The 20,238-nt window shown below is 37.0% G+C and overlaps 1 protein-coding gene across 6 annotated transcripts in view; it reads left to right on the top strand.

Annotated features, from left to right (window-relative positions):
• The first annotated feature begins 2,284 nt into the window (after positions 1-2,284).
• Positions 2,285-20,238, top strand: part of cdc42bpaa (CDC42 binding protein kinase alpha (DMPK-like) a) — a 55,565-nt gene continuing 37,611 nt past the window's right edge. For 2 of the 6 annotated variants that reach the window (XM_026286556.1, XM_026286559.1), the window contains exons 1-5: positions 2,286-3,456; positions 9,028-9,119; positions 12,284-12,367; positions 12,469-12,564; positions 12,862-13,010. In XM_026286556.1, coding sequence (XP_026142341.1) covers positions 3,279-3,456; positions 9,028-9,119; positions 12,284-12,367; positions 12,469-12,564; positions 12,862-13,010 — 599 coding nt within the window. In that variant the 5' untranslated portion in view covers positions 2,286-3,278. Of the gene's footprint in view, positions 3,457-9,027; positions 9,120-12,283; positions 12,368-12,468; positions 12,565-12,861; positions 13,011-20,238 lie in introns of all 6 variants that reach the window. The other 4 variants (XM_026286555.1, XM_026286553.1, XM_026286554.1 and 1 more) reach the window with 3 other exon arrangements.

The following is a 20,238-nucleotide window of genomic DNA, read 5'->3' as shown; positions in this document are numbered from 1 at the left end:
GTCCTTGATTAAAGACAGTGACAGTTTGACATTTGACAAATTAATAAAGATAGAAAGAAAAAAGTTTATCAAAAGTTAAAAATTTAAGTAGATAAATATTAATGTATTTAGTGCCCCAGATTTATTTAAATAAATTCTTTATATATTTTATTATTATATTAAATATTTAAATAATTTGTTGATAATTCCAATATTTTAGTACATTTTTAGTAAAATTGTATTATTAGTAGTAGGGTTAGGGTTAGGGTTAGATATTATTAAATTAAGTATAATTTATTTAAGTATAATTTAATAATACTTAGTTCCAGTACATTGTATATTTTTAGTGGTACTTTCTGTCATTGTAAGATATTTCATGAGGCAGTCCTGTTAAATCTGTATTGAGTTTAATGTTTTGAATACACACCTTCTTAAAAAAGATCTTAGGCATGAGACTTTCAATGACTCATTAAGCCAAACTATTATTTCTAGACGGTTGTTTTGGAGGGTGGGGTGCTGCAATTTACTTTCTTTGATTTCTCCATGCTGCAGATTCTAGCACATCAATTAATTAGATGATCTAGACTGAAAGTGATATTTCTCATTTTCTGATTGCCTATGAAAAGGGATCAAAAAGGATTAAACCAACAATAACACTCTCCTGAATTTCAGTCTTTTAATCAAGAGCCCCAATAAACACAAAAGGTGTTAATGATGAGCGTTATAGAAGCTGTTCATTGAAACCAGCCCAGCTACACACATCAGTGATGGAGGGCTTTATTTGTTCCACTATCAAGTCTAATAGAAATGAAATTAAGCTATTCAGCCAGACAAACTGTTAATACACAGTCTGTTTTGGTTTGCTTTGCTCGAAAATGCCAAAACAGAATAAAAGGTTTATTCTGCATCACAGTTTGCCATAAATTCTGTTCATTCATTTATTCTGAAATAACTCTTCACAGTTTATTTCCATTTCTTGCAGACAAGTAGTGGATCACTAAAATGACCAACAGGTGTCGCTGCTTTACCATGTCTTTGCAGGAAAGTGTGCACAGATGGAAGCTCTGGCATCTGTAGAATTGACCAAAATGTATTTTTTATTATTATATCATAATAACTTATATATTTATTTATTTATTTGAATAGTAACCATTCTGCACAAAAGGAGTGGACCGAAGCAAAAGAGCTTATAAGCGCCCACCCATAAAATTAATACAATAAAAATTATCATATCACAATAGTACAAAGGAACATATAGTGCAAAAGCAACAACAACACAAGGAAACAATATCAGCATATAATTTAGTCCATTTTAATTGGCCACCTTTATTTATGCTATCTCAGTTACAGAGGTTCAACTTTATTTCCTTTATTGGCAATCCAATTCAGCCTGGCTTAATGAATTGCAATTAATTTAGGACTGCAGGTTGTGACATTTGTACCACTTACATAAACATACAGGTGTTACATAAACATTTAAGCTAGCAATTAAAGTGAACTTTTTTTAAATTTTGTTACATTGTATACTTATTGTACTTGGAAGTTCACAGATATTATACAGCGAGAGCAACTTTTCTGTGTTTTACATTTCATAAAAATGTTTTCATAAAACTGACAAATATGCCCAACATACAATTATTGGAATTAAAAAATATACAAAAGGATGTTACAAAGTTTTCCGTTTGTAAAGATAAAATAAAAAACATTTAAAGAAACAAATAAAATGAAGGTAAAATGCCCATATTGTTCTAGAATAGACACAGACACATTGAACTAAACTACATTAAACCAATACAATAATTAAATACAATAAAGAATAAAATTAATCTTCCCAAGTTCCCTGATTAAGCAAAAAAGCTTTATAAAGTGTTTTTACAGTATTTTTTATATATGTGTATTTATGGTCACATTTAGCCTATGTTTTTATTTTATTTTTATTTTTTTATGAAGGTGCATTGGTGTTTATATTTGTGCTTATTTTGTGTATTTTGAAAGTGTGTCTCTATGCGTTTATATGCATGTGTGTTTGTTTGTGTATATGTTATGTTTGTTTTAATTTATATGTTATTTCTTCAATAAATATGAGAGACTGTATCTGTATTTATGTACGTTTTATAGGCACGTGAATGTGTAAATATGTGTAAGATATGTTTATGTAAATGCATGTATATATGTAGCCTTTGTATGTTTATTTTTATTTATTTATTTACATACATTATGTGTATGTGTCTGAATGTGAAAGGACGCGTGTGTACGTGTGTGCGCGCATGAGAGAGAGAGAGAGAGAGAGAGAGAGAGAGAGAGAGAGAGAGAGAGAGCGAGCGAGCGAGCGAGCGAGCGAATAGTCGCCATGTTTCTCCTCATCATTCCCGAATCAGACTGATCGGCGGTGGGCAGATGAGAGAGAATAACCCCTTCACCCCGCATCCACACCATCCTCGTCCTCATCTTCACCCCATCATCATCTTCTTCCTTTGACGGACTTCATCCCGTGGGCAGGACTTATTTTTGAGGAATTATTCATGGGAAGAGGACTATGGAAAACTAAGCGACACTCAATCGGTGCCTTTGGGGAACTTCGTTAAACTCTGTTTAGCGGACATAAACATATTCTATCCATCTTTTCCACACACGTAATGTCTAAATGTCACATTTTGGGGGGCGTGCCACGTTATATCTGTCCATTTTAAGGAAAAATCTGTTTCAGGGTGAGATAAAAATCTGTTAGCTTACTAGCCGACCGTCTTTATTAGCCTGATCGTTAGCATCAGTTATTTTAGCACGTTAAAGTTGAACAAACTGGGAATGTTTTTAAGTCTATGTGCTTGACATGGTTTGACGTTACTTGTAACATTAATACACGATTTGTTTTGTATTTATATGAGAGAAAAACTGTTAAGATACATTGTGTCACGAGAATGTTGTTAGCTGGTTAGCTTGAGTAGCTACAGAGAAGGCACTTAAATGTAAGTTAAATTAACACTTAAAAAACACAAGAGGTACATTACAGTTTTAGTCGTAAGGATAATGGCATAAATTGTAATTTTCCCCCTCATTTGGTGGTTTGTTGGTCACCGAGTACATAGTACATTAAAAAAATGTAGTGATAAGTTTTAAATTAAATTATGAAATTAAAATTAGTTTTTAGTTTACTGCAGTTTGGTGACTGCATTTTCCTGTGATGATGGGTGGGTCATATTTATAGCTCTTTACAGATCCCCTCCAAAGAGTTCTCGCGTGTTTTCATCTATTTTAATAACATTACACTACAAATTTTGGACTGACACTGGTATTGAACCATGTCTGGAGAAGTGCGTTTGAAAAAGCTGGAAAAACTTATTCTGGATGGCCCTGTCCAGTCCAGTGGACAGTGTTTTAGTGTGGAAACTCTTCTGGATGTTCTCATCTGCCTTTATGATGGGTGCATCAACTCTCCACTCAGAAGAGAGAAGAACATTGCTGAGTTTTTGGAATGGAGTGAGTATAATGCTTTAAAAACATTTCATATGTATAAACCATATTAAATCATGTTATTTTATGCCCAGACCATTTTGATTCAAAGCATTTAATGTTTAAACTCTAATAAATCAATGCATTTTATGTGTAACCCCTTTCAAATCAATGCATTTCGCGTTCAAGCCATCTTAAACCAATACATTTTTTGTTTAACCCATTTCAAATCAATGCATTTCGCGTTCAAGCCATCTTAAACCAATGCATTTTTTGTTTAACCCATATCATACAATGCATTTCATGTTTAAACCATTGTAAGCCAGTGCATTTAAGTTAAACACATATCAAATCCATGCATTAATAGTCATCTTATTTATTGATTAAATCATCTTATCTAACCTAAGGTTAGTAGATGTTTGGGTTGTAAAGAGCTCATAAATAAGGATATTTCACTGACGTTCATGCAACAAATCTCTTTAAGCCACATTAGGCAGCACTAAATCATAGGTGTGTGTGTGTGTGTGTGTACAGCCCTAGAAAAGTCAAGTAGCAACATGCTTTTAAATTCTGAGCCATCATACCAGCATGTTGAACATGGGGCATGGATTGAAATTACCTCAGAAAGGGAGTGTATGGTATTAGAATTTGATTAAACAGTGTCACAAACCATTTTGATTTATATGTACATGTGCTATCGAATGTGTTGAGGGTTCGTTGAAAAGTAATCAATGAAATCTACTTCTGTCTGTGGCAAGAATATATAAAAGAGCTGGGTTTTTTGTTTTTTTTGCATATATTCTTCAGGACTTGGGAGGAATTTGTAGGCTCTTCATGTGTTTGATTCATTCTTTACTTATAAAACTTAAATTCTGCATTTTAAAATGCTGTAAACATCTCTCTCTGTTGCATTAGGCTAAAATGATCCTTACGCACTGTTTAGCCACAGGTTGGTTTGAGACGATGCCAGGACAAGCTTGAACTCGTGCCCAGATCACCAGCCAGATATGTGTTATCTCTGTCAGGGACCTGGGACAACCACATGCTTCAGATGGGATTCCTTAACTTAGTTATCTGACAGCTGACAGTTCTTGAGATGGTGCATGCAATATCCATCATATTAGGTGTCATGGTTTGATTTATAATGTCTGGATGAGAAATACATTTTGTTTTCATGCTGAAATAATTCTGTTGGTGTTGAATCGTCTAGTCTAGTCTGGACTGGTAACTGAAAGTTTGTAGGTTCAAACCCTATAACCAAAACATTAACTTCAGGTTACCTCAAATCTGGCATCAAATTATTGTTTTGTATAGTGAGCAATAAAAAGAACAAAACCTATTAGAAAAGGTAGGCAGTGATATTGTCTGCTTTAACTATTTACCCAGATAATCAGGCATCTTTAAAAATAAAATAAAAGTCTGCTTTTAAACACATCAGTTGACTAATGAGTAATTAGTGTGGTGATTTCATGCTCTCTCTGCTGATTGGAAATAGGCCTGAAGACTTTTATTTTAAGGCCATTGTAGGAATGTGCAAGTCACAGATGCTTTTCAGGCCCAACTGTTTGAAAGAAAGACTGACTCGGTGAACGGTGACTAACAACTACCCTCTGGTATTTGAAGAAGTCCCCTGTGTAGAGAGTTTCCTTGGACAGCTGGTTTAAATTGACAACCCAGGCGGTTTTATATGGCTGTCCTGTCACAGCCCCAACTTCTGCTTTTCCAGTGTTCTAGCTTTCATACTGGATAAGTTTATTTATGCAGGTTGGGTTTGCTGTCAGGTAAAACCGGTCTCATATTTTAGGATTAGGTTTGTATTAACTTTGGGAGGTTTCTCGTATTCAAAGGTTAAATGTTCCTCATCACGAGATTTTCCTTTTATATTCAGTCCTTATTTGTATCTGTATTCGAGCATGTCAACGCTTGTTTAGGAGTGTCATGCGCTGTGATTGGCAAGGCCAATATGATTTTAGTGATGGAAATAATCTTGTTGTCTGTCCTGAACGGATTGGGTTTAGGACCAGACTTGTTCCTCCATTGTTGTTTGCTCTCTCACAGATGAAAACGCTAGTGTAAACACTAGTAGTTGATTTAAAATCCGTTTATGTTTCATGACATTACTGATCTTCAGAAAAACTGGCTGGCTTATGTTTGGAGATCCTGTTATTTAAGTTTTTTTATACATAATTATATGGTCTCAATTTAATATTTTAATTATTTTTAAACTCAATTTAAATATTTTATCCCAATAAATGTACTCCCTTAATTGTTATGATTTTATCATTGTATTAACTTGCTTTACATTTAATGTTGACATCTACAGTTTCTTGTATTTGTTTATTGATTTCAGATTTTTTTTACCAGTGTTTTCAAGTAAAAATTTTTTAGTAGTTTTTAAATGATTGTACCTTAATCATAATATTTCAGTTTATGTAATGGGTCTTAAATGATTAGTTTTATGTATATGAAGTAAAACTTCAGAACGTTGAACAAAAGCTGAAGAGGTCTGACTATTTATTTGTGCTATGCAGACATTTCAGAGTGAAAATGCTCTTGATGTTGGAGTCGAGCAGAACAGGTTTGAACACGGCACGCACTCACAAATATATCTGAGGCCTTTCTGCAGTCTGATGCTTCTTTCCCTCTATGGAAATCGAGTTTTAATGATCCTGCCAGTGTCTTTGCCTTTATATGGTCTCTTGGGTATTGCTGGAGATAGATGGTGTGGTTCATTTGATTTGCAGCTCTGTGTCCTCTTATGCTGGAGCATGTGACAGTGATGTATATACATTGAGCTTTCTGCATTCATATCTTTAATGGAACACCGATCTGTGTGTGCTGCAGTTGTTTTGGACACTTTGGAAACAATGTAGGTTCTCCTTTGGTAGGCTTGACCTTTAAGCTGTCCTTTATAAATAGACTTTATACACTTTCCCTGTTTGATGTATTGGAGCCGTGATGGCAGTTCCAGGTGGTCTGTTTTCCATCTGTTTCTAATGCCCTGTAAAAAGATGCCAGACACTCTGGTAACATTTGATACTCACAGCATTGTTTACATGGAAATCTTGGTCATATCCCACAAAGCTGTGTGTGTGTTGATTTCATATCAACAACTCAGCTGCCTGACATTTTGGCTAAAGGAACTCGTCCTCTGCAGCTTGAAGTCTTGTTTGCTTCATATTAGGTCATCTGTCTCAGAGGACATCATTTTTGTCATGATTTTGCGAGAAATAATCGGTTTATCTTATATATTTCTTGCTAAGTGTTGTGTTGATAGACTGATAAAGTTCTTGGGAGATTTTTGGCACTAACTGATAATCTAATAATTTTTACTGATCATGTTTAGTGAACAATTTTAAGAAATTAAAAGATATACAATATTTATATCAGCATTGGCATTCTGCTTTTTTGGCAATTGGCACTGGCTCTGCCACTATTCTTAACCAGATAGAGCAATAAGGAACTAGAAATTTTGATTGTCACTTGGTTTCTGTTTCTTTTACAATTTCTGGGTAGTTTCAGTGAAACCGCTTTGATCCAAAATCCACATTAAGCCACTGTAATTCTTTTTTAGTTTTCATACTCATTGTGGATTATATGTCACTAGAATAACATTGCAATTATGATGTTGTGTTAAATGACTTGGTCAATTAATAATTTATTGATAAGAGGTTAAAACTAGCAACCAACCCAGATCTTTAACCACTAGGCCACACCAGCCATGAACTGTTGTTGCTTTCTGGCATTTTACAGCATGTTAGTTATGCGTTTAGAACCTTTGCTGTCTGTTAGTAAAGAAACGGCACACTCTTGCCAAAGGCTTGAGAGTAAATGCACAGCCTAGTCAGGTGATTTCAACAGGAACGTGGAATCTGGAGTTGCGTGTTTGACGAGAGAGTTCAGATATACCAAGGTTTCTGCAGCTGTTTCCATAGAAGTGAGGCAGCACCTTAACCGAAGGATTTCTGACGGGATATAAGCAAATCACTTTGATTGAAACCTCCTTGACTTTTTCATTTTGTCTCTCACACATAGAAACAAATTGGTTTAGATAACCTCTTTAAGTTTTTAAATGAGTAAAAACAATATTGTTGATTACAGTTCTAAAAATGTCTTATCTACTCATGGTTTTGACATCATAATAACCATTATCATTTCTGAACAAGCAACTTAGTTTAAATAAATGGTTTGAGTGATCTTTTTATATGATATTATGTGGATATTTTACCCCCACACAAAAAATGAAAAAGAATAATAATACTATAACTTTCAGCTAACTACATCAGTTTTTATTTTTCAGGGTTAACTGAACAGCACAATGCTCAGCGTCTGTGCAATAGACTGGATTTAATGCAGTCCAAGTAAAAAAAAAAGAGAGATCAGTCTTTATGTCTGGTCTCCAGTGATGGCAGTCATGAACTCAGCGTGACATTCATTGACACATATACAGAGTTCATTCATACGCAGCAAGCAGCTTTGTAGCAGTACAATCTTACTTCAGTAGAACGTAGAAGCCCTTCCTCTCTTTATCATACAGTAATTTATAGTTTACCCGATACTTATTGAAATCATTTATGGCCTCAAATACATTTCTTAAGTTTTGGAAGAAAATGTAAGTGGATTTAGCCAAATCTTGCCACGTGATGCAGAGGTGTTCAGAGTGGTTGCTAGTGTCTTATAGGAGGTTGATATTTAGTTGCTAGGTGGTTGGTTAATTAATTATCCAAGTCAAAATGTCCCATGCCCAATTCTTTATGATACTCTGGTTATTCTAAGGGAAAAGATTGAAATAAAGAAAAACCGGTATCAAACAAATTTGAATAGGTCTTATTAGCATAATTATTGGTCTTAAATGTATCAAATTCAAATGTGCTAATTGCTCTTGGCCTTGAGTTGGGTGCATCCTCTTAACAGGTTTCAATAGAAACTCCTTCCATCTTCTCAACCACACAGTAAATCATAATAATGACGGCTAATAATTGATTGCTAAAGGTAGTTGGAAGTCATCCTGCAGTCGCCCCATACTTGTTGACAAAGCTTTGTGATTGTACACAATCATGATATGCAGTATATTAGATACAAACCTCACTGTCAGGATCAGTCACAATAACAGGGTAAATGGCAAATCTGTGCTGCCATTCATGATTAAAAACGAAAAGACTTTTCTCTCTAATTAGATGTTAGGGGAAATAAGAATATAGTTCTGTAAGCTGCTCATCGCTAAATAAAACCTCTCATACCACCTTGAACAGGTTTATTTTTTTGATAATGGCAGGATGACTATTATCCTGGCTTCTACTTGCCAGATAAGTGGACATGAAATATTAATGGAGTTATTTTATCATGGGAGGAAAACAAGTCACAGTGGCCAGTTTTTTTTTTTTAGCTCAATCCCTGCAATACTTTATTGCAGTACACCATCAATCTGTCCTTCACACCTGCTCAGAGATGCTTCTGAACTTTTGACTTGTGTGAATGTGCTGTAACTGAAACTGCTACAAAATCCCTTCGAGAAGATCAGGCCCTTATGGCACACCATCATGAAGTGATGGATTTGAACGTCTTCAGTAATAACCTCTCCTCTCTCTCTCTCCACAGCCAAACCATTCACCTCTAAAGTGAAACAGATGCGATTGCACAAGGAGGACTTTGAGATCCTGAAGGTCATTGGTCGAGGAGCTTTCGGCGAGGTAAGCGTCCATCTTGTGTTGAGATTCTGGTGAATGACTGGATCTGAATTTCCATAATATATAGCAAGGTCTCTCAAGTGATGGGTTGTAACCCAGAAATGTTCTGATACGTTTGATGTCGTTTTTTTTAATAAGACTTTGTGCAATGAACAATTTTGGTATTATGCTGGGTGTTCATTTGAAAATCTAAAATGTCTTAAAATAATATATTTTTTATGTAGAGTTTAGAACTTTCTGGTGCTTTTACCAGTGAACTACATACTCTAAAAAAGTGTGTGAATTGGGATGCAGCCAGTGAGTCGTTTAAGTGCCAGAGAAGTGGCCAGGACCCTTGTGGTGCCATTGTTGTTTTTTGGGCAAAAAAAATTCATTCATGACCAAAAGGTATGCCAAGTTATTTTACGTGTCATAAACTGAGTAAAGTACAGTTTGTTACCCTATGAAAATGGGAAAGTGTTTAACCTGAGCTAACAGTTTAGCAGCCAAAATCAACCTATTTTCACTCTTGCATATTTAATGTTTGCAGAGCATGACACCGTCACCATCTGCAGAATGAGAGCTACACTGAGCAGATGCTGATGGGTGTCATGCTCTCTGAACGGAGCTCTTTGTAGTTGTGAAAGGGTCGTCTCTGTGTTGACCTCTCACCCTGGCCGCCCCGTGCCGCGCTGATCCTGGTTTCATAAAGACACTGACAGGAGCCAGGCTGGAGCGTGTAGCTTAAATCTCTCATAACATCTCTGGTTCTTCTCTGATAAGTGATTATATTGATGATTGACATTAGTTTAATCGATTATTGAGTGTTGATTGATCAGTTTCATAGCTGGGAGACATGCATACATGCGCTTTTGTCTTGTACCCTCATGCCATTATCGATCGTTTAAAAAAAAAAATTACATGTACAGTGCCTTGCAAAAGTATCCATACCCCTTTATTTTTTCACGTTTTGTTATGTCCACATCAATCTACGCAATGACAAAGCAAAAACAGAATTGTCAAAATGTCATGAATTTATAAAAAAAAATAAAAAAATAAAAAACTGAAATAAGTACATTGCATAAGTTTTCATACCCTTAACTCACTACTTAGAATCTTTACAGCCTCAAGTCTTTCTGGTATTATGTGACAATCTTTGCACATCAGGATTTGGCAGTTATCTTCCATTTTTGTCCTCCCCTCTTCACCTCTCAAACTCTGTCAGGTTTGATGGGGGCAGATGCACATTTTCAGGTTTCTCCAGAAATGTTTGATTGGGTTCAAGCCCAGGCTTAGGCTGTGCCCCTCAAGGAGATTCACAGAGTTGTCTATAAGTCACTCTTGCTGTGTGCTTAGGGTCATTGTCCTGTTGGAAGGTGAACCTTCTTCCCAGTCTGAGGTTCTGAATGCCCTGGACTGTTTTTTTATATTAAGGCTCTCAATATTTTGGTGCATTGAGCTTTTCTTGTACTACAACGAGTTCCTCAGTCCCTGCCACTGAAAGACAGCCCCACAGCATGAGGCTGCTGTCAGCACACTTTACTTTTGGGATGCTACTCTGCAGGTGATGAGCACGGCTGCTCAGAGCTAAATTTCAACTGTCCCAGATAAGGGTATGAATACTTACGCAATGGAATCATTTAAGTTTTTTTTTTTTTTTTAACAAATTTGCCAATGTTAAAAACTTGTTTTTTTTGCTTTGCCATTATGGTGTATAGAGAGTAGATTGTTGTCAAAAAAAAGTAATTTAAAGCATTTTAACATAAGTCAGCAACATAACAAAATGTGACAAAAAATGAAGGGGTATGAATACTTTCACAAGGCACTGTAACTTTCTTATTGAAAATATTTTATTTTTAGGTTACGTTTTCAGTGATATGTTTCCATTTAACGAAAGTTAGTTAATAAGTGATACATTAGGTTATTTTGTACTACAGCAGTGGTAATAGTAGAGGACCAAAGATGAAGATGCCAAGGATTCAATTATCTGTGTTCAGAACATCAGTGAATCTGAGTGAAGAACAAATGTTTTTGCTGTTGCTTTTCCCCCTGGTTTTCATTGCTTTTTTCATTTGATTTGCTCGCTCCTGTCCACCCACATATCTCATACTGTTGACAATGTTATGACCGAAGCTAAATGTCATTTTTGAGTAATAATTAGTTTTCCAAAACTGTATTTCAAAGTCTGCATTGTGGAAGTTTGACCCATGTAAGGCTGTGTGTTTTGGAAGGCACAGTGCCAAAGCTCTGAATGCTATTTTTAAAGTCACTTTCTAGTCCCTGGGTCCTTTCAATCAGATATTTTCTTAAACTTTTAACAGATAGCCTAACTTCTCTTAGCAATCGTAAACTGCATTTTAAGGTCTGTGCCTTTGGGATTTGGTTTATTTTGAATCCCTATCAAGTGTATGGAAGAGAGAAGAGTGTGAATTCTGTCTGGAATAATGCTCGTATCCCGACTCGGGCTGGAATGTGCAGACCTCTCAATGCGTGCTTGTTTTGGCTTATTTAATCGCAGGGAGTGAATCACACCGTTGTTTCGCTTGGACACCTTAAATTCAAGACAAATATATGTCCATTCCACTTCCCTTTCTTTTTCCATGATGCTTACACTTAGAAACATCTGGACCAAACATCATTTTATTGATCCATTATGTGCCATTTAGGTGAATTTGTTTTGGATTCTTTATTATCTATAATTTAGTTTTTGCTCAGCAAGTCTGTCATTATTACATTATTATGTATTATAATTAAATACTGTATACTTTATATCTTATATTTAAGATTAAAGATATAATAAATCATTATATAATAATATTTATATACTGTCATTTTGGCTGTCAGTGAAATTGACACTGACTTGAGATCAAATTGCTGCCAGCTGATTGTGCTTTTACTTGAGCTATGAGTTTGTGTTTTTGTGAAGAATGCTTTTTTCTCTCAGTATGAGTTATATTATGATATCATAGGTGTGTGTGTGTGTGTGTGTGTATACTCGTAGTAACCTGGCCTGCCCTGTAACTCCACTGTCACTGATAACCACTTCCATGTGTGATCTGGAAATCTAGATGGAACAAAAGCAACACACAGCGGGTTATCATCGTATCAGGACCTCTAGAAATTCCCTGCTGCTTTCTTAATGGAGGAGCCGGGTGTCAGATCTCTGTGTGTTTTCCGGTGTGTTACAGGTAGCAGTTGTAAAGGTGAAAAGTTCAGACAAGGTGTTTGCCATGAAGATCCTCAACAAGTGGGAGATGCTGAAAAGAGCAGAGGTACAAACACTCATGAGTCTTTCCATCTCAAAATGAACTGGTTTGGTAAGGAAAGCTTAGTTTTGAGTGTTTTGTGAACAAATTTGTCGTCTTGTTTCCAGACAGCATGTTTCCGGGAGGAGCGGGATGTCCTGGTAAATGGAGACTGTCAGTGGATCACCAGACTACACTACGCCTTTCAGGATGACAACTTCCTGGTAGGCTTTTGCCTTCTGGGTATCTGTCTGTCTGTCTGTTTGCCTGTTTTTTCTCATTTTATATCTGTCTGGCTGTCTATCGATCTGTCTATTGTTCTGTCGTTCTATCATTCTATTGTTCTTTCTATCATTCTGTCTATCTTTCTATCTGTCATTTTACCTATTCATCTAATTCCATTGTTCTTTCTATCGGTGGCTCTAACTTTCAGTGTACAATTCTGGGCATGCACAACTCTGTTCTATCTGGTGTCTGTCTGATTTTACACTATTTAGTTCTGACATTTCTGTCTTCTGCAGTACCTGGTGATGGACTACTACGTGGGCGGTGACCTCTTGACCCTTCTCAGCAAGTTTGAGGACCGTTTACCAGAAGAAATGGCCCGATTCTACCTGGCCGAGATGGTTCTAGCAATCGATTCTGTGCATAAGCTCCACTATGTCCACAGGTAAGACAATTCTGCTCACAAACCAGCCTTGTTTTACATGTCCTTCTCCCTTTTATTTGATTTCTGCTGCTCGACATTTGGAGCAAATTGCATGGAAATGATTTGTGTGTGTGTGTGCCGGTCTGTGGGAATGTGAATTATTTTGGGAACGCAGGAAGGGACTAAATTGTTCTGATTTCAACAATCACAGAGGACGTTTCAGTGCTGCCATGTTCTATACATGGAGCGCACACTTCCAGGGATAACGCTCGGAGGCGCCTGGGCTCTCAGATGTGGCTCCAGTGGAATTGATTTATTCTGGTCTTACTAATTGCAGGCTGCTGCTGCTGAGTCGAGCAGAGGTCCGTGCTCTGTACAGTATGCACTCTGGGAACTCAAATAAGGACTGTAATTACAGGTTTAGCCCCCCCGGCCGTGAGACATTTGTTTTGGACAATTTAAAACTCCCGTCCAAAGAGGGGAAAATAGATAAAGTTCCATTTTTACCCATGTTTAACTGCTTTGTCCAGTTTTGGACAGATTTACTCAAGCTTGAAATGAATAGTTACATAACCTCATCCATAGTAAACCCAAAGCTAAACCTGAGGTGCTGAGTAGACTGGATTGACAAAGGGGTGGGCCTTCCATTGTTGTAATTTATGCAGGAAGTTGCCTATTTGTGGCCCAGGCTGTGAGTTTCCTGTCATTCTGTCCCTCTTGCTGGATGCTTTACAGTTCAGCGAGTCTGTTACGTATCACATTAGTTTTATGAGAGCTTTAATTCTCAAGTGCTTATTATTCACTGTTCAAATATAAGCGCATGTTTTCCCCCTGCAGCAGCGTTCTTGAGTTGATGCGCTCCATCTACATTCCTGCTGTCCAGTTAAAGCTGTTTGCGTTTGAGTGGTAGTCAGCGCTCACACCATATGTTCGGTGATAAACTGTGACACTTTTTGGCCAAGACAGCTGTTCCTCTTATCTTGCATCTCTCTTATGTGAATGCACTCGCATGGTGTGATTAGGAAGAATTTGTGTTTTTGGTTCCATATTTGGAGTTTTGTGTTAAACATATCAACTGAAAAGAAGTCAAACAGCAAATTGAAACTGACACCATGTACTTTCTTAACATGTTTCTGGTCTTACTGTTATCATCCTTGCACATTTTTACAAATACAAAATGCACTTTTTTTCTCTTTTTTATTTTTGCAGTTTTAAAAAAAAAAAATCTAAAAATAACTGGTTTGCCTTTAAAATGATTGTCCTTTTATTTTTATACTCCTTCCCTCAAACCAGCTGTCTCTTTTTACAATCCAATCAGTTAAGTCCAATCACTTAAAGTCCCTCTGTAGTCAAATATTTTATTCCTTAAAACTCATCTTTGATCATCAAAATGACATATTGAAAAGTTTTTTTCTTGTGAAAATAATTTTCTCATGCCTCAAAATAGCTTTCATGCAACCCTTGCGTCATTTAAGCCCCTTTCACACTGCAATTCCGGCAAATACACAGGTAAAGTGTTCCGGCAATTGTTCCTGGGTCGCTAGATTTTGCACTTTCACACTGCCAGTGATTACCTGGTATATGTGCGTGCTTTCACACACAACCCGTAAAGGTCCCGTAACGAAACGTGACATCAGGGCGTGACGTGTAATGTACGAGTCGAAAACGTTAGGCACGTTATGCTTTCACAGAAGCAAGGGAACGGATCTATGCTTCATTACATTTTGCACATATTTTTTTGTCGCGAACGTTGATCTTCCTTCAAAACAGCCGGTAAAAGAGTCGTGTGATAACGCGTGTCATCACTTCGACACGGCATTAGATCTGGCTTTTGTTCACACAGCGCTCGTCCCGGGATTGAACCCGGCAATGTTACTAGGTCCCAACCTGGGTTCAATGCCGGAATCAATCCCGGGACGTGTTTGCTTTCACATAGAAGGGGACCCCGCAATGTTCCGGCAATTTGCCGGGTCCAACGTGCAGTGTGAAAAGGGCTTTACTGTATGCGGATCTAAGAATATGCTAATTAGCCACGCCTCCATTCATTCTAGTTTGAAGTGCAGATCCCGATGCTAGAGAGGTGGGTCTGACCCCGGGCTAATTTTTACACTGTTGCCTCGGGTTATAATGCAAGTTAGCTGTTCTAAAATAAAAAAAATTTGCTCTAATTTATTATTCTTTTTTTTTGCTAGTATTGGTATATCTTGCGTGCTAGTGATAGGAATCTTTCCCTTGACTTGAACATGAAATATTTACAGTAAGCTTTGGCCTTTTGACAAAGTCTCAAATTTAGATCTGTTCATTTAATCACAAAACAATAAATGTAATTTTTGTCATTCTTTAATGTGGTCTTTTGACCTTTGAGGCAGGCCGCTGTAGACTCCTTTAATAGCAGTTTATTGTGATGTTGTTTTAAAACAATCAAAATATAGAGTGAGAGTGTCACCGTTCTGTTTCTTTATGAGGATAAATGTGAATATTTGCTTGTTCAGCTCCTGTCGAGAGGACAGGACCACTGCACAGACCTGTTCACCAGAGGTCAGCGCTTCAGCTCTCACATGACTTTCATTCCACATGCACACAGGTATGTGACACGCCCCGGCCCAGCCCTTTGAACACCAGCAGACCGGCAGCAACCCTCTCCTGAATGCTGGGTATTTTGAGTGTCTCCCCTCAGCGTCTGGCTATTAGCCAGTCTGGCCAGCGTCTGAGAGACATATAACACTCATATTCCTCCGAGAGCCCAGCAGCGTGACAGGGATTTTGACACCTCATTGTCACTTCTGAGGCTCTGACAGCCACACCACTGCCATCTGCAGTCTAGCTCTGCTCTGATCATGTGAGCTCCTGTGGCTTCACTCTTATTGGTGGTTGATGCATCGATTTGCAGCTCATTTCCTTAAAGTTTTCATTATGTTGGCCACATGTACTCCTGTTGAAATCACTAAATTTGAGTGAAATTCTCTCGTCTAGCTGTCGGGTTGATTTCTTTTGCACTGCCGTCATAGCTGTTTTAATCTGGACAAAGATTTCAGAATCAGCTAAAGCCAGTAATAAATGACTTTTGTATGTATACAAGAAAGACTTATGCATAAGGCCTGTTTTAGGACCTTTAAGATTTTTGCATTGTGATAAGTTCATGAAAATTAAACACATCTCCTCCACCAAAGACTTGTTACTGTAAATAGCCCAGATGTTTTACAATTAGAATGTTTTAACCTGCATTTCCAGTAGTGATTCTTATCAGATTATTTAATGTTGTATTTATTCTTTATATATATATATATATATATATATATATATATATATATATATATATATATATATATATATATATATATATATATATATATATAATAAAATAGTTAGTTAGTAGTACTTTATTGTTCAGCCAAAGCTGAAAATTGATCTTTGGTCTCGCCATACAATCACAAAACAATTAACAATACACAACATCCAATGAATACATCTAGCCATACACACATCCACAATAACAAAATTAAAAAATACATTCCTACCTCTTATTCAAAAGACTTATTGCGTTTGGTATGAAGGTTTGTTTATATATATCTTCAGAACACAGTTTAAGATATTTTAGATTTAGTCCGAGAGCTCTCAGTCCCTCCATTGAAACTGTGTGTATGGTGTACACATGTCCAGAAAGATAAAAAAAAACATCATCAAAGTAGTCCATGTGACATCAGAGGGTCAGTTAGAATTTTTTGAAGCATTGAAAATACATTTTGGTCCAAAAATTACGACTTTATTCAGCATTGTCTTCTCTTTTGGGTCTGTTGTTAGCGCGTTCACGACGCTGCTGACGTAGGATGCTGCTAATGTGTTTTCTGGTTCGCCCAATAACAAAGATAACACATCAGCAGAGCCACTGCAGTGTTGTGAACTCGCTCACAACAGACCCGGAAGACAAGACAAGACTTAGGGAAGTAGATTTATTTGTCATAATGTTAATGTTAAAATCTGTAAATGTCACTGTGCTAAATATTTTATTAGCTAAAACATAGACTTTAATTTGTTTTATGCAAAATCTATATTTTTCGTTTGATTTTGAAGTGAAATATAACTTGTATGTGCTCTTGGCATGGTTTTGTTCTGTTGGGTGGGTTATTTTCAGATTGCCATACTATTAAACCAAGATGATATCTGCAGATGTTTTTACATCTGTGCTGGTTTGTTTCTGGTTTCTGTGGTATCCCACAATGCTGTGCGCTTAACTTGACCTGAGTGGAGTGGATATATCAGAAGCAATATCAACCACTCCTTTGTGTAATTTGATCAGTCTTTATTTTTTGTCTCAAAATTGGATTTGAAATGGTAAAAGTGCGATAAATTGTAGCATACACGTGCTTGAAGCAATCTATAGTTATATACCGCATACTGTTTAAAAATAAATGAAAGGAATTAGACTAAACTGGACTGTAACATCCAGAATATAAGCGAAGTGTGTCGTGAGACCCTGAGGGTGATTCAGGGTGTGGTGTGGCACAGCTGCACAGCCTCTTGGGATCGCCAGGATCGTCCATCTTCCCTGGAATTTCAGGAGCTCCCAGAGGAATGAACAGCACTACAGCTTCTGAGGCGAGATCTCGAGCCCAGATTCTCGACCACATCGCTGATCACCATCTGCAGAGTCCTGTAGGCTGCAGGAGAAAGCCCCCTCACATTCCTGCGGTCTCTTTCACCAGGAAGCCGACGCTGAAGTCAGCAGTAAACTACTCCGTGACCTTTGTGGCGGTTCACAGCTTCCTCTTCTTACAGTGCAGCAACTGTAATGCTTGAGTTTATGAAGTACAGTGACTGTCCAACTGGAGGAAGTCATCCGTTACTGTAGGCTATTGTGGTTTAAGAATGTTAAGTTTTGTCTCTTCTTGTAAGAGTCTTCTCAGGGGTGTTTTGGATGGGGAATTAACCTCTCCTTCACAGCTCTGCTCCAAGCGATTGTGTAATCTGGGTTAATATTGATTCAGGTGTGCATGTTTTCTGCTCGAATGAGTCGCTGGCATAGAAAATCATGCCTGGAGCTCATTGTGATCATAAGCTCAGGCCTCTATCGCATTGGCAAACACACCCCTCATTCATTCTGAAGCTCCTGAGATCTTCATTCTAGTGATTTAGCTTGGTTTGTGATTAATCCAGTTATTGATCTTCCCTGCACTGTGTGCAGATATTGATCAGAATTCCTGAAGGTCCACCTCTTTTCCGTCTCTCTCTCGAGATGATAACCTGATGGGTCGGACAGGTCCTCAGGGTCTCTTGAGAGTCGACTGCCAATAGCTGTCATTAGATAATGATTGGAAATGCCTTAGTCAGCGTCCTTACGCATAAGCATCAATTTTTTAGCTCTGGGAATTAAATTTTAGAATGAATATATATAAACTTTTAAATGAATATATAGCTATGCTTGTCTAAGGCTATAATTGTGGAATTTGGGATCTTCAAACTAAAAACTGTGGTGCTGTGAAACTTAAAGAGATAATCCACCCAAAAATGAACATTCTTTCATTTTTTTTTACACATCCTCATAATTGTAAACAATCGTTTGTAATATAACCTATACGCAGCCTCATTTCGTTCTAAACCTGTACGGCTTTGTTTCTTCTGTGGAACACAAAAGAAAACATTATGAAGAATGTTGGTTTCCTTTGTATTCCAAAAAACTTCCATTGTATTATCTTTATCATGTATTAGAAGTCAGTGAGAACCAAAACTGTTTAGTTACCAACATTCTTCAAAATATATTCTACGTTCCACAGAAAGTCATTCAGGTGACCAGTAAAATGATGAATTTTTGGATGAGCCAGCATGTATTTATTTATTAATTAATTAATTTGTATTTTTATTTCTTTCCAGTTTTTATTTAGACAAACTATCCAAAAAAACCAAAGCAGTGCTATGCTATTTTAGAGAAAGAGATTTTGGTGAGTGTACTTACTGGTTGTTCATGCACAGTATCATGTAAATAATAATAAATAATAATAATAATAATGATACATAGATGAAAACACCTCACCTTTAGGTTCAAACTCGCTTTTTTCGAGATCAAAAAAGTCACCTGTGAGATTTACTTCGATCCAGTGAGAAAGTGTTTTAAGGGCATGGTTCTTACAAGGGTACTTGTGATCTTACAAAGGTGAATAAAGAACTGGGTCGGGTTGCAGACTCGTCATAACTTTATATTCAGTTGTGAAGAGGTAGACTGGTCTTATATGTGCTGGAAAAGTAAGACTGATAACCACTTGGCAGCTGCTAGTAAGTTTTGTGTAGTATTTTCTTTACTCTTAACTAAACAATCTAAAAAGGGTAATATTTTATGTATTTGAGGTCTGAGATGTGCGAACAGGGAAGAGAAAGAGGGTAAACATTTCGCATTGAGCTCTTATGAGAGGGCTGGTTACAAAATACTGAAATCTCGATTTTAATCGATTCTCATTTTCATGACAGGATATCGATCCTTAAATCCCAAGAATCTATTAGACTAGCCTGTTTTCAGCCAATGAACGGAACATTGAAGGGCACCTTTCATCCGATAAATCACAATAAGCATTGTGCTTTGGTACTTTTAATATGAAACAAAGTCTCAGATTTCGATTCTGCCCATTGTATTGCAATATTCAAACAGTAAATTTAAGTTTTTTTCAAATATTTTTTTTTCTCAAATAAAATCTATTTGTATATATATAGGCCTTCATCTATATCCTGTTGTTCTGGGGTGCAGTAACTTCATCTGTACACTGTTCTTCTCACGCTTGTTGTATATTCTAGACCTTTTTAAGTAATTTTAAGTGCATTTAAGAAAAACAGCACCTGTTAAGGAAGTTGAGGCTTGATGTAAACCACTAAACAGGATGTGGTGTAAAACTTGAAGGAAGTGGTTCACCACAGCTAGTTGTTCTGCTCCTCATAGGAAGTGATGTCTCATTTCCAGGAAACTAGACACGGTTCTTTGTGAGAGTCTTGGTGTGACTGACATGTGGCTGGACAGCTGACCGTCAGAGATGTTAGCGGTCAGTTAGCCATGACTCTTCTCTCTGTCCGTCTGCAGTCAGGGCAGATGGTGTCCACAGATCAACCGTGCTCTTTTAAAGCAGGATTACTTCCCTTCCTGTGACAGCTTGTCCTCTATCTCTGTTTTATGTGTGTTATGAAGACTTGATGCACAAAGCTGACATCTTTGACTCTTTATTTGGTGATATGGAGCTAATTGGTTTATGTGAAGTATCTGGGAAATATG

The sequence above is a fragment of the Carassius auratus genome, chromosome 17, assembly GCF_003368295.1.
Source record: "Carassius auratus strain Wakin chromosome 17, ASM336829v1, whole genome shotgun sequence".
Classification (NCBI taxonomy): domain Eukaryota; kingdom Metazoa; phylum Chordata; class Actinopteri; order Cypriniformes; family Cyprinidae; genus Carassius; species Carassius auratus.
This window is presented reverse-complemented; position numbering and strand designations above follow the sequence as displayed.